Source organism: Procambarus clarkii, chromosome 2, assembly GCF_040958095.1.
Source record: "Procambarus clarkii isolate CNS0578487 chromosome 2, FALCON_Pclarkii_2.0, whole genome shotgun sequence".
In the NCBI taxonomy this organism is placed as follows: Eukaryota; Metazoa; Arthropoda; class Malacostraca; order Decapoda; family Cambaridae; genus Procambarus; species Procambarus clarkii.
This window is the reverse complement of record NC_091151.1, coordinates 34,601,641-34,617,061: the sequence shown is the minus strand read 5'-3', so window position 1 is coordinate 34,617,061 and position 15,421 is coordinate 34,601,641. Positions and strand designations below refer to the sequence as shown.

At 48.7% G+C, this 15,421-nt stretch overlaps 1 protein-coding gene across 4 annotated transcripts in view; it reads right to left on the bottom strand.

Moving 5' to 3' along the window:
• Positions 1-591: 591 nt before the first annotated feature.
• Positions 592-15,421, bottom strand: part of LOC123748174 (metalloreductase STEAP4-like) — a 293,870-nt gene continuing 279,040 nt past the window's right edge. For all 4 annotated transcript variants that reach the window (XM_069324221.1, XM_069324217.1, XM_069324222.1 and 1 more), the window contains 2 exons: positions 12,825-13,030; positions 592-7,684 (listed from right to left, as the gene is read on the bottom strand). In XM_069324221.1, the coding sequence (XP_069180322.1) occupies positions 7,502-7,684; positions 12,825-13,030 (389 nt within the window). In that variant the 3' untranslated portion in view covers positions 592-7,501. The remainder of the gene's footprint in view (positions 7,685-12,824; positions 13,031-15,421) is intronic.

Here is a 15,421-nt window from a genome sequence, read left to right as displayed (position 1 = left end):
TAGGCCCTCCCGGTGCACCCCTCATGTCCTCCCGGTACACCCCTCAGGTCCTCCCGGTACACCCCTCAGGTCCTCCCGTTACACCCCTCAGGTCCTCCCGTTACACCCCTTAGGTCCTCCCGGTACACCCCTCAGGTCCTCCCGGTACACCCAGTTCTCGCCTCCTCTCACTCCGAAATAATTATAAATATTTTAATGACTGGAACTGAGGTAAAATGGTTGAGTATGCACATACCTCGGAGGAGTAGGAATACCCTGTCGTTGATGCTTAGCGTGATGACTTTATAACACATAACATTCAAAGATGAACTAATAGCTGCTTAAAGTTAATTACTTTTGTTGCAACATAAAGCCGTAATGATGTGTTACTTTAAGGACTGACTTAGTATAAAATTACCTTAATGAAGTAAACAAAAAGATTATCTTAGTTATGAGACATAAAGATGTGACTTGTTAAAGGATGTGTCAATAATATGCGTCCAGACATAACGTAATGTGGGAGACGTTGAAAGGTCTGAAGAATACCAGGTATTGGTCTGGAATGCTCTTTACTACGTCCAAAATATGATGGTATAAATAAAATAACTGCTATGATGGAGAACTAAGACCTTTACTACATCCAAAAATACAATTAGCTCGATACATGAAAGTACACCAATGCAACTAGGTAACTACCTGTATGCACGTATTATTAGTTTCCCAATACATCCAAGTGGATTTCATCCACCACCAGAGACCGGACCGACGTGGCCATTGTTCCATGTCAGTAGTTAACCCATTGGCTTATGACTAGGGGCAAGATTTCCCTAATACGCCAAAAAATGTCTACAAGTTTTTCTTCTACTATTACCCTGGTGTATAGAGCCTACCCTGGTGTATAGAGCATACCCTGGTGTATAGAGCCTACCCTGGTGTATAGAGCCTACCCTGGTGTATAGAGCCTACCACAGTGTGTGGAGCTTCCACGAGGTACCCAGCCATTGGTACATATAGTACCGATGTACTATATGTAAGTACATATAGGTAAGTAAAATGACAAGGAAAGTGGCCTTTACTACATACAAAATACGATCTTTAAAACCACTAAGACTGGGGTCCAAGAGCTAGAGTCTCTATACATGCACTAATAGATGAACTCCACCCAGGCAACGGACACTTCCCAGCGCCAAGCACCATGCGCGCCCGCGCCCCAGGGTCTCGCGCCTGCACGCCGAGGGTCCGCTCATCTGTTACTGACCAGTCATCCGTCTGAGCCGATGGCTGGGTACCTCGTGGTAGCTCCACACACTGTGGTAGGCTCTATACACCAGGGTAGGCTCTATACACCAGGGTAGGCTCTATACACCAGGGTAGGCTCTATACACCAGGGTAGGCTCTATACACCAGGGTAGGCTGTATATGCACCAAGGTAGGCTGTACACATCATGAGATGCGCTACACACTGGTAAAGCTCTACACACTGGCGAAGCTCTACACACTGGTGAAGCTCTACACACTGGTAAAGCTCTACACACTGGTGAAGCTCTACACACTGGTGAAGCTCTACACACTGGTAAAGCTCTACAGACTGGTGAAGCTCTACACACTGGTGAAGCTCTATACACTGGTGTGGCTCTACACACAGGGGGAGGCTCGATGCACCAGGGGAGACTGTACACACAGGGGGAGGCTCTGTACACAAGATGAGGCTCTATACACAGCGGGTAGCTCTGTTCACAGGTAGAGACTCTGTTCATTTGGGGAGGCTCTATACACTGGGGGAGGCTCTACACACTACAGTAGGATCTACACACCGGAGGAGGCTCTATACACCGCGGGGAAGCTCTACACACTAGTTAGGCGCTGTACTCTCGGGGCTACTCTACACACTAGGGGAGGCTCTACACACCGGGGGAGGCTCTAGACAGTAGGGGAGGCTCTACACACTAGAGGAGGCTTTGCACTCTGGGGGAAACTCTACTCACCAGGGAGGCTCTGTACACAAGGTGAGGCTCTATACACAGCGGGAGGCTCTGTTCACAGAGGAAGACTGTACACAGGGGGAGCTCTTTACACTGGGGAAGACTCTACACACTAGGGGAGGATCTAAACACTAATGGAGGCTCTTCACAATCGTGGAGGTTCTACGCACAGAGTGAGGATTTACATACCAAGACAGTCTCTGCAGATTAGAGAAGGTTCTACAGACCCGGAGAGGCACTACACACCCGGGGAGGCATTGCACTCTGAAGAGGCTCTACACTCTGGAGGAAACTCTATGCTGTGGGAGAGTCTAGACACCGGCATAGGCTCTCCAAACAGGTTCTCTACAAACATGAGGAGGTTGAACAAATCCACAAGGGCCGTGACGAGGATTCGAACCTGCGTCCGGAAGCATCCCAGACACTGCCTTAATCGACTGAGCTACGACAGGGTAAAAAAGGTGCTCCAATTAAGTAGAGTCTCCGGTGTGTAAAGCCTCCTTCGGTGTATAAAGCGTCTTCCATTGTGTAAAGCTTCCTCTATGTGTGTAGATCACGTTATTGTGATCTCTAGCTGTGTGTGATGAGGAGGTTGTATAGACTAAGGCAGGATCTACACACTACGGGAAGCTCTACACACATAGAGGAAGCTGTACACAATGGGAGACGCTGTACACACCGAAGGAGGCTTTATACACAGGAGACTCTACTTAACTGGAGCACGCTCTACTTATTATGCTAGGCTCTCCACACTATGGAGGGCTCTATACAGTGAGGGAGGCTCTACACACTAGTAAAGCTCTACGCAATGGGGGAGGCTCTACACACTGTGGGAGGCACTACACACTGGGGAGGCACTACACACTGGGAAGGCTCTACACACGGGGGAGGCACTACACACTGGGAAGGCTCTACACACTGGGGAGGCTCTACACACTGGGAAGGCTCTACACACTGGGGAGGCTCTACACACTAGGGAGGCTCTACACACTGGGAAGGCTCTACACATTGGGAAGGCTCTACACACGGGGGAGGCACTACACACTGGGAAGGCTCTACACACTGGGGAGGCTCTACACACTGGGAAGGCTCTACACACTGGGGTGGCTCTACACACTGGGGAGGCTCTACACACTGGGGAGGCTCTACACACTGGGGAGGCTCTACACACTGGGGAGGCTCTACACACTGGGAAGGCTCTACACACTGGGGAGGCTCTACACACTGGGAAGGCTCTACACACTGGGGAGGCTCTACACACTGGGGAGGCTCTACACACTGGGGAGGCTCTACACACTGGGAAGGCTCTACACACTGGGGAGGCTCTACACACTGGGGAGGCTCTACACACTGGGGAGGCTCTACACACTGCAAAGGCTCTACACACTGGGAAGGCTCTACACACGGGGGAGGCACTACACACTGGGAAGGCTCTACACACTGGGGAGGCTCTACACACTGGGGAGGCTCTACACACTGGGGAGGCTCTACACACTGGGGAGGCTCTACACACTGAAGAGGCTCTACATACTGGGGAGGCTCTACACATTGGGGAGGCTCTACACACTGGGGAGGCTCTACACACTGGGGAGGCTCTACACACTGGGGAGGCTCTACATACTGGGGAGGCTCTACACACTGGGGACGCTCTACACACTGGGGAGGCTCTACACACTGGGGAGGCTCTACACACTGGAGAGGCTCTACACACTGAGAAGGCTCTACACACTGGGAAGGCTCTACACACAAGAAAGGCTCTACACACTGGGGAGGCTCTACACACTGGGGAGGCGCTACACACTGGGGAGGCTCTACACACTGGGGACGCTCTACACACTGGGGACGCTCTACACACTGGGGAGGCTCTACACACTGGAGAGGCTCTACACACTGAGAAGGCTCTACACACTGGGAAGGCTCTACACACAAGAAAGGCTCTACACACTGGGGAGGCTCTACACACTGGGAGGCTCTACACACTGGGGAGGCTCTACACACTGGGGAGGCTCTACACACTGGGGAGGCTCTACACACTGGGGAGGCACTACACACTGGGGAGGCTCTACACACTGGGGAGGCTCTACATACTGGGGAGGCTCTACACACTGGGGAGGCTCTACACACTGGGGAGGCTCTACACACTGGGGAGGCTCTACACACTGGGGAAGCTCTACACACTTGGGAGGCTCTACACACTGGGGAGGCTCTACAAACTGGGAAGGCTCTACACACTGGGGAGGCTCTACACACTGGGGAGGCTCTACACACTGGGGAGGCTCTACACACTGGGGAGGCTCTACACACTGGGGAGGCTCTACACACTGGGAGGCTCTACACACTGGGGAGGCGCTACACACTGGGGAGGCTCTACACACTGGGGAGGCTCTACACACTGGGGAGGCTCTACATACTGGGGAGGCTCTACACACTGGGGAGGCTCTACACACTGGGGAGGCTCTACACACTGGGGAGGCTCTACACACTGGAAGGCTCTACACACTGGGGAGGCTCTACACACTGGGGAGGCTCTACACACTGGGGAGGCTCTACACACTGGGGAGGCACTACACACTGGGGAGGCTCTACACACTGGGGAGGCTCTACATACTGGGGAGGCTCTACACACTGGGGAGGCTCTACACACTGGGGAGGCTCTACACACTGGGGAGGCTCTACACACTGGGGAAGCTCTACACACTTGGGAGGCTCTACACACTGGGGAGGCTCTACAAACTGGGAAGGCTCTACACACTGGGGAGGCTCTACACACTGGGGAGGCTCTACACACTGGGGAGGCTCTACACACTGGGGAGGCTCTACACACTGGGGAGGCTCTACACACTGGGAGGCTCTACACACTGGGGAGGCGCTACACACTGGGGAGGCTCTACACACTGGGGAGGCTCTACACACTGGGGAGGCTCTACATACTGGGGAGGCTCTACACACTGGGGAGGCTCTACACACTGGGGAGGCTCTACACACTGGGGAGGCTCTACACACTGGGGAGGCTCTACACACTGGGGAGGCTCTACAAACTGGGAAGGCTCTACACACTGGGGAGGCGCTACACACTGGGGAGGCTCTACACACTGGGGAGGCTCGACACACTGGGGAGGCTCTACACACTGGGGAGGCTCTACACACTGGGGAGGCTCTACACACTGGGGAGGCTCTACACACTGGGGGATAATCAAATCGCTGTGGGGATGATTCACTGTATTTGAAAAGTATCTACTTACTAGGATGAGCTACTTATTAGGATAGGATCTACACTCTCGTGGATGATCTACTCACTACAAGGGGATCAGCTTACTGGGAGAGTATCTACTCAATGGGAGAGCATCCACAAACTGGGAGATCTACTCAAAGGGGGGAGGGGTGATCTACTGTCCTGTGGATGATCTATTCCGTACAGCAGGATCTATTCCCTGTGGCAGGATCTATTCCTTAACTCAGGATCTATTCCTAACGGCCGGATCTATTCCCAGTGTCAGGATCTATTCCTAACGGCCGGATTTATTTCCTACAGCAGAATCTATTCCCTATGGCAGGATCTATTCCCTAAAAGGGATCTTTCCAATGCGAGATTAACTACTTACTGGAAGAGTATTTACATAGCGGGAGATGATCTACTGACTGATTGTGGTCAGTTGACTGGGAGAGGATCTTCTCATTGGTGGGTGATCTGTTTACTGTGGGAGGGTTTGTTCTTGGTGAAATTATTCATTGGCGAGGTGTTAATTACTGTAGAACTACTGTGGGATGGTCTGTTCTGGGTGAGATTATTCACCAGCGAGATGTAATCACTGTGAGATTATCTACTTACTGTGGGGATGATCACTTAATGGAAGAGCTCACTGGGAGATGATCTATCTATACTTTGGATGACGGTCTACTTCTACACTGAAGGATTATCTACCTCTTCACTGTAGGATGGTCTACCTCTACACTGGAGGGTGGTATACCTCTACACTGGAGGATGGTCTACCTCTTCACTGGAGGATGATCTACCTCTACACTGGAGGATGGTCTACCTCTACACTGGAGGATGGCCTACCTCTACACTGGAGGATGGCCTACCTCTACACTGGAGGATGGTCTACATCTACACTGGAGGATGGTCTACATCTACACTGGAGGATGGTCTACCTCTAAACTGAAGGATGGTCTATCTCTACACTGGAGGATGGTCTACCTCTACACAGGAGAATAGTCCACCTCTACATTGGAGGATGGTCTACCTCTACACTGGAGGATAGTCCACCTCTACACCGGAGGATAGTCTACCTCTATACTGCTAGAAGGTCTACCTTTGGGAGAGGAATTACTCTCCTGTTGGAGTGTTCTACAGGATGAGAAATATCTGGGGTGTAAAATGCTCAAGAGAATGGCGAAACAACACAATGAGAATAATTATATAGACATAGGAGTCTCTACAAGTCCTGGAGCAAATGTTTTACAGGCTTGTGAAGCCTCAACGAGGGAAGATTGACTCTACTCTCAATGAAAGGTTTACATTAGGGGAAAGTTTACATCAGGGGAAGGTTTACACCAGGGGAAGGTTTATACATCAGAGGAAGGCTTATATCAGGGGGAAGGTTTATACATCAGAGGAAGGCTTATATCAGGGGGAAGGTTTATAAATCAGGGGAAGGCTTATATCAGGGGGAAGGTTTATAAATCAGGGGAATGCTTGTATCAGGGGAAAGATTTATACATCAGAGGAAGGCTTATATCAGGGGGAAGGTTTATACATCAGGGGAATGCTTGTATCAGGGGAAGGTTTATACATCAGGGGAATGCTTGTATCAGGGGAAGGTTTATACATCAGGGGAAGGCTTATATCAGGGGAAGGTTTATACATCAGGGGAAGGTTTATACATCAGAGGAAGGCTTATATCAGGGGAAGGTTTATACATAAGAGGAAGGCTTATATTAGGGGAAGGTTTATACATCATGGGAAGGCTTATATCAGGGGAAGTTTTAAACATAAGAGAAAATCTTATAAAAGGGGAAGGTTTATACATCAGGGGAAGGCTTACATAAGAGGAAACCTTACATCAGGAGAAGGTTCACATCAGGGGAAGGATTACACCCAAGGAAGGCTTACATCGGGGGAAGGTTTAAGTCAAGTGAAGGTTCACATCAGGGGAAGGATTGCATCAGGGGAAGGCTAACACCAGGGAAAGACTAACATCAGGAGATGGTTCACATCAGGAGAAGACTAACATGAGGAGATGGTTCGCATCAGGGGAAGACTAATATCATGGGAAGGTTCACACCAGAGAAAACCTTCACCAGTGTAAGGTTTACATCATGAGAGGGTTTATATCAGGGGAAGGTTTTCATCAGGGAAGGCTTACACGAGGTGAAGGTTCACATCTGGCGATTGTTCACATCAGGGGAAGGCTAAATATCTGTGGAAGGTTCATCTCATGGGAAAGGTAACATCGGAAATGATGGGGGAGGGATGCGGGTACAATAGTTAAGGAGAGCCTTACAAGCATGGGAAAGACTCTTCACTCTCTATGGGAGGCTCAACAGTCGGAGGAAGGCTGTTCAGGAGTGGAAGGCTCTACAGACTGGGGAAGGCTCTTCACACTACATGATGAAGAGCCTCGGTCGTACCCCTGACGGAGCCTTGTGAGTGCTGAGTCGACGCAGGGAAACAACAGCGGGAGTTTGACAGTTAACGTCACCACAGGCACCACCACCACAACCTGGGGGAGACACTTAGTGTTAGCACAGGCACCACCACCACAACCTGGGGGAGACACTTAGTGTTAGCACAGGCACCACCACCACAACCTGGGGGAGACACTTAGTGTTAGCACAGGCACCACCACCATAACCTGGGGGAGACACTTAGTGTTAGCACAGGCACCACCACCATAACCTGGGGGAGACACTTAGTGTTAGCACAGGCACCACCACCACAACCTGGGGGAGACACTTAGTGTTAGCACAGGCACCACCACCACAACCTGGGGGAGACACTTAGTGTTAGCACAGGCACCACCACCACAACCTGGGGGAGACACTTAGTGTTAGCACAGGCACCACCACCATAACCTGGGGGAGACACTTAGTGTTAGCACAGGCACCACCACCACAACCTGGGGGAGACACTTAGTGTTAGCACAGGCACCACCCCACAACCTGGGGGAGACACTTAGTGTTAGCACAGGTACCACCACCACAACCTGGGGGAGACACTTAGTGTTAGCACAGGCACCACCACCACAACCTGGGGGAGACACTTAGTGTTAGCACAGGCACCACCACCACAACCTGGGGGAGACACTTAGTGTTAGCACAGGCACCACCACCATAACCTGGGGGAGACACTTAGTGTTAGCACAGGCACCACCACCACAACCTGGGGGAGACACTTAGTGTTAGCACAGGCACCACCCCACAACCTGGGGGAGACACTTAGTGTTAGCACAGGTACCACCACCACAACCTGGGGGAGACACTTAGTGTTAGCACAGGCACCACCACCACAACCTGGGGGAGACACTTAGTGTTAGCACAGGCACCACCACCACAACCTGGGGGAGACACTTAGTGTTAGCACAGGTACCACCACCACAACCTGGGGGAGACACTTAGTGTTAGCACAGGCACCACCACCACAACCTGGGGGAGACACTTAGTGTTAGCACAGGCACCACCACCACAACCTGGGGGAGACACTTAGTGTTAGCACAGGCACCACCACCACAACCTGGGGGAGACACTTAGTGTTAGCACAGGCCAGGCACCACCACCACAACCTGGGGGAGACACTTAGTGTTAGCACAGGCACCACCACCACAACCTGGGGGAGACACTTAGTGTTAGCACAGGCACCACCACCACAACCTGGGGGAGACACTTAGTGTTAGCACAGGCACCATCACCACAACCTGGGGGAGACACTTAGTGTTAGCACAGGCACCACCACCACAACCTGGGGGAAGCACTTAGTGTTAGCACAGGCACCACCACCACAACCTGGGGGAGGCACTAGTGTTAGCACAGGCACCTACCACCACAACCTGGGGGAGACACTAGTGTTAGCACAGGCACCACCACCACAACCTGGGGGAGACACTTAGTGTTAGCACAGGCACCACCACAACCTGGGGGAGCACTAGTGTTAGCACAGGCACCTACCACCACAACCTGGGGGAGACACTAGTGTTAGCACAGGCACCACCACCACAACCTGGGGGAGGACACTTAGTGTTAGCACAGGCACCACCACCACAACCTGGGGGAGACACTTAGTGTTAGCACAGGCACCACCACCACAACCTGGGGGAGGCACTTAGTGTTAGCACAGGCACTACCACCACAACCTGGGGGAGACACTTAGTGTTAGCACAGGCACCACCACCACAACCTGGGGGAGACACTTAGTGTTAGCACAGGCACTACCACCACAACCTGGGGGAGACACTTAGTGTTAGCACAGGCACCACCACCACAACCTGGGGGAGACACTTAGTGTTAGCACAGGCACTACCACCACAACCTGGGGGAGACACTTAGTGTTAGCACAGGCACCACCACCACAACCTGGGGAAGACACTTAGTGTTAGCACAGGCACCACCACCACAACCTGGGGGAGACACTTAGTGTTAGCACAGGCACCACCACCACAACCTGGGGGAGACACTTAGTGTTAGCACAGGCACCACCACCACAACCTGGGGAAGACACTTAGTGTTAGCACAGGCACCACCACCACAACCTGGGGGAGACACTTAGTGTTAGCACAGGCACCACCACCACAACCTGGGGGAGACAGTGTTAGCACAGGCACCACCACCACAACCTGGGGAAGACACTTAGTGTTAGCACAGGCACCACCACCACAACCTGGGGGAGACAGTGTTAGCACAGGCACCACCACCACAAACTCTAGAGTGTGGGAAACTAGTCAGTGTTAACACAGACACCACCGCCACCACTACAGACTGTGGGGTGTGGTAGACAAGTCAGTCTTAGCACAGAGTACACCATCTGTGGAGAAATATTTAGTTTATATTATTTTATATAGTAATTTATATTTTACGTTAATTTATATTTTTCGATAGCATAATGTTTGAATGTTTAAAGTACACCGTATGATTTACAATCCCACAAATCGCTTTCCTTACACATTCTGGGGGGGGGGAGGTTATGGTTTATTTATGTAGTCATCAATATAAATTATTGGTTAGTAAACATTCACTACAATATTTGACTACATACGTTAGTAACTAAATGGGGAGGCCCTTATCTGTATATAGGTGGGCCTGGTTCACCAACTATGAACACGGATGATCGCACCAAATAATCCTCGTGGTTGAGGCTGGCATCAATACCTGTACTGCTGTACTAGATAACTAGTGTTAATTCTTCTTCTTCTTCTTCATTTACAAAGGCCAAAGGGCACTCAAAATAATGGCGGTAATCCTTAAATGACAGCTATATCAGAGGATATATTGGCAGTTTAAATAAAGAGATGAGACATATGCCCAACTGTTGTTTGTTCTCAGCTATGCAGTCTAACCGGCTCACTCTATAACTACTTAAACCATTTCTGATCAGGAATGAATTAGCTAATAAACGAGTTTCGGAAAGAACACTTCCCTTATTGTAGACGATGAATGTTGATAATGGAAGCACTTTACATCCAATAACTACTGGTCCAAGGGAAAAATTATTGGAGCTAATTTTGCCCCAGCGAGACAGGTTAAATTAAATGGTGACTCCCTGTTGTCCTCCTCCCACTGACTCATCCAGCATCTTGTCCAGATGCCAAAAAGTGATTAGAGGACCCACATTTACTTTATTTTAGTACTAATAATTAAGTAGTTTGAAGGGGAAATGTTTTTATGATGTTTACAGTCCAGAGACTGCTGTATTAAGAATAATTCCCATTATTAGGTGGTGAAATTAATAGCGACATGTGGGAATGATATCTCGTTTTCTATGGGAAGAAATTTCCACTGAGCCACGTCTTATATGAGTGAATTTGTTTATTACAAACAGCAGCAATATTATCTGACTATAATATTGCTGCTCTTAATATCTGCCCATAAAACTGACAAGTCAGATTTAGCACAGACACCACCGCCATAAACTGTAGAGTGGTCAACAAAAAGTCAGTTTCAGCAGAGACACCACAACCAAAAAAGTGAAGAGTGTGGAACACAAGTAAGTGTTAGCACAGACCACTACCACACACTGTATGGTGTGGAACACAAGTTAGCTGTAGCACAGACACCACCCTGAAAACTGTAGAATGAGGGAGAAAAGTCAATGTTAACACAGGCACACTCACCTGCAAACTGTCGAGTGATGGAGACAAATCAGTGATATCAAAGAAACTACAACGACAAACTATAGAGTGTGGGACAAAAGTCTGTTAGAACAGACACCACCGTCTCAAACTGTTGAATGTGTCAGGGAAGTCAGTGTTAGCACAGATGTCACCACCACAAACTGTAGAGTGTCGGACACAAGTCATTGTTAGAACAGACACTACCGTCTCAATCTGGGGAGACAATTCAGTGTTAGTACAGACACCTCCACTACAAACTGTAGTGTGGGATGCAAGTCAGTGTTAGGCCAGACACCACCACCTGTAGAGTGTGGGATATAAGTCAGTGTTAGCACAGACACCTACACCACAACTTGTAGCGTAGGAGACAAGTCAGTATTAATAAAGGCACCACCATCAACTCTAGAGTGTGGGAGGTATGTCAGTTTTAGCAGCGGCAATACCATCGCAAACTGTACATTGCAGGAGACAAATAAGTGTTAGTACAGTCACCACCACCACGATCTGTAGAGTGTGGGACTCAAGTCAGTGTTAACACAGGTACTACCACTACGAATTGTAGTGTGGAACTCAGGTCAGTGTTAACACGGCCACCACCACCTTAAACTGTAGAGTATGAGACTCAAGTCAGTGTTAACACGGCCACCACCACCTTAAACTGTAGAGTATGTGACTCAAGTCAGTGTTAACACGGCCACCACCACGTTAAACTGTAGAGTATGAGACTCAAGTCAGTGTTAACACAGATACCACCACCTTAAACTGTAGAGTATGAGACTGAAGTCAGTGTTAACACAGCCACCACAAATTGTAGAGTGTGAGACTCAAGTCAGTGTTAACATAGGCATTACCACTACAAACTAAAGAGTGTGGGACACAAGTCAGTGTTAACACAGACACCACTACCACAAAGTGAAGAGTATGGGATACAAGTCAGTGTTAGTAAATAGATTGGGTAGCAATGGGTTAAATTTTTGCCTCATCTTATGCTTAAGTTTCGACTTAAACTTTAGCAGCTGTATTATCCATATCGTTCCAAGTCTTTAGCAGTTATGTTTTCCAAATTTTCCGTAGGCTTTACAGCTATGTTAGTGAAATGTTTCGTAGTCTTTAGAAACTATTATATAACAATGTCCCTTGATTTTTAACCTCTATATTATCCATATGTTCCCATGTCTTTAGCAGCTATTATAAAAATGTTTCCCTAATCTTTAGCCAATATGTTATCCAAATGATTCCCCAGTCTTTAGCAGCTATGTTATCCAAATGTTTTGTTGTTTTAAGCACTCTGTTATCAAGGTTCCATTGTTTTATTCCAGTAATAAGCATTATTGGCGTTTCCGCAAGTGTGTTGCACGAGCAGTTTTCTCTAACGTCTGACACAATTTTGTGAATTGGATGTTAATCGGAATTTCCTAACCTGTGTGTGTAGTTGGATGCTATTTGTGAACAATGTAACAACTCAAATTCCCTAAAATGGTAAGAATGACCAATGAAGGATAGTTTGCAGACATTGTAAGATGATGGATGCGTGACTCACCTGGCCAATGGTAGGGAAGAAGCATATGAAGTGTGGGGTTACCAGGCCGTCCCACACCATGAAGATGATGTGGAAGGTCGCGAGCAGTAGTGTTAGCCAGCCCACTCGGCTTTGGAGGAAGGAGAATTCCCTCCAGGTCATGGATGCTGCCACAGACGGTAGGGAGGCCAGTCCAAGCACACCGGCCAGCGTGAAGGCCACAATACCTGTGAGACGCCACACGCACTCAGATTTTTGTTTGTTTCAGGAAAATTCCTATGCAGGCCTTGTGCCTCTGGCTGGCCTGCTGAATGTTTCTCCTGTCAATATTAGCTAGATGGTGTATTAGCTAGAAGTACGTATGGTTATATTTGTTCATAACAGTATGGTTGTCTTACAACTTCTTTGTTATTAATCTCAATAGAAATCTTATTTTGTTTGTAAAATTGCACTGTGTTAATGTCCAAGAGGTCTGAATCGGTTGTGTGCACTCACCTAATTGTACTCACCTAATTGTGATTGCGGGGGTTGTGCTCTGGCCCTTTGGTCCCGCCTCTCACCCGTCAATCAAAAGGTGCACAGGTTCCTGAGCCTATTCGGCTCTAATCATATCTACACTTGAAACTGAAGACTGTAGATATGTGTGTGTACTCACCTAGTTGTACTCACCTAGTTGTGTCTGCAGGATCGAGCACTGACTCTTGGATCCCGCCTTTCCAGCATCGGTTGTTTACAGCAATGACTCCTGTCCCATTTTCCTATCATACCTGGTTTGAAAATTATGAATAGTATTTGCTTCCACAACCTGTTCCTGAAGTGCATTCCATTTTCCCACTAATCTCACGCTAAAAGAAAACTTCCTAACATCTCTGTGACTCATCTGAGTTTCAAGCTTCCATCCATGTCCCCTCGTTCTGTTACTATTCCGTGTGAACATTTCGTCTATGTCCACTCTGTCAATCCCTTTGAGAATTTTATACGTTCCTATCATGTCCCCCCTCTCCCTTCTTCTTTATAGTGTCGTAAGGCACAGTTCCCTCAGGCGCTCCTCATACCCCATCCCTCGTAGCTCTGGGACGAGTCTCGTTGCAAACCTCTGAACCTTTTCCAGTTTCATTATATGCTTCTTCACATCGGGACTTCATGATGAGGCGGCATACTCTAAGACTGGGCTCTCATAGGCAGTGTAAAGCGCCCTAATTGCCTCCTTACTTAGGTTTCTGAATGATGTTCTAACTTTTGCCAGTGTAGAGTACGCTGCTGTCGTTATTCTATTTATATGTGCCTCAGGAGATAGATTAGTCTATCTGAGTCTCCGTGGTGTAGTGGTAAGACACTCGCCTGGCGTTCCGCGAGCGCTATGTCATGGGTTCGTATCCTGGCCGGGGAGGATTTACTGGGCACAATTCCTTAACTGTAGCCTCTGTTTAACGCAACAGTAAAATGTGTACTTGGATGAAAAAACGATTCTTCGCGGCAGGGGATCGTATTCCAGGGACCATAGGATTAAGGACTTGCCCGAAACGCTACGCGTACTAGTGGCTGTACAAGAATGTAACAACTCTTGTATATATCTCAAAAAAAAAAAAAAATTAGGTGTTACATCCACCCTCAGGTCTCTTTCGCGCGTCGTTACAGGTAGGCTGTGTGGATATGTGTGTGTGTGTGTGTGTGTGTGTGTGTGTGTGTGTGTGTGTGTGTGTGTGTGTACTCACCTAATTGTACTCACCTAATTGTGCTTGCGGGGGTTGAGCTCTGGCTCTTTGGTCCCGCCTCTCAACCGTCAATCAACTGGTGTACAGATTCCTGAGCCTACTGGGCTCTATCATATCTACATTTGAAACTGCGTATGGAGTCAGCCTGCACCACATCACTTCCTAGTGCATTCCATTTACTAACTACTCTGACACTGAAAAAGGTCTTTCTAATGTCTCTGTGGCTCATTTGGGTACTCAGCTTCCACCTGTGTCCCCTTGTTCGCGTCCCACCAGTGTTGAATAGTTCATCCTAGTTTACCCGGTCGATTCCCCTGAGGATTTTGTAGGTTGTGATCATGTCCCCCCTTACTCTTCTGTCTTCCAGTGTCGTAAGGTGCATTTCCCGCAGCCTTTCCTCATAACTCATGCCTCTTAGTTCTGGGACTAGTCTAGTAGCAAACCTTTGGACTTTTTCCAGCTTCGTCTTGTGCTTGACAAGGTACGGGCTCCATGCTGGGGCCGCATACTCCAGGATTGGTCTTACATATGATGTGTACAAGATTCTGAATGATTCCTTACACAGGTTCCTGAACGTCGTTCTGATGTTAGCCAGCCTCGCATATGCCGCAGACGTTATACTCTTTATGTGGGCTTCTGGAGACAGGTTTGGTGTGATATCAACTCCTAGATCTTTCTCTCTGTTTCATTAAGTACTTCATCTCCTATTCTGAATCCTGTGTCTGGCCTCCTGTTTCCACTGCCTAGTTTCATTAGTTTGCATTTACTCGGATTGAACTTCAACAGCCATTTGTTGGACCATTCACTCAGTCTATCTAGGTCATCTTGTAACCTCCTACTATCATCCTCTGTTTCAATGCTCTCAATCCTTTCAATGTGTGTGTGTGTGTGTGTGTGTGTGTG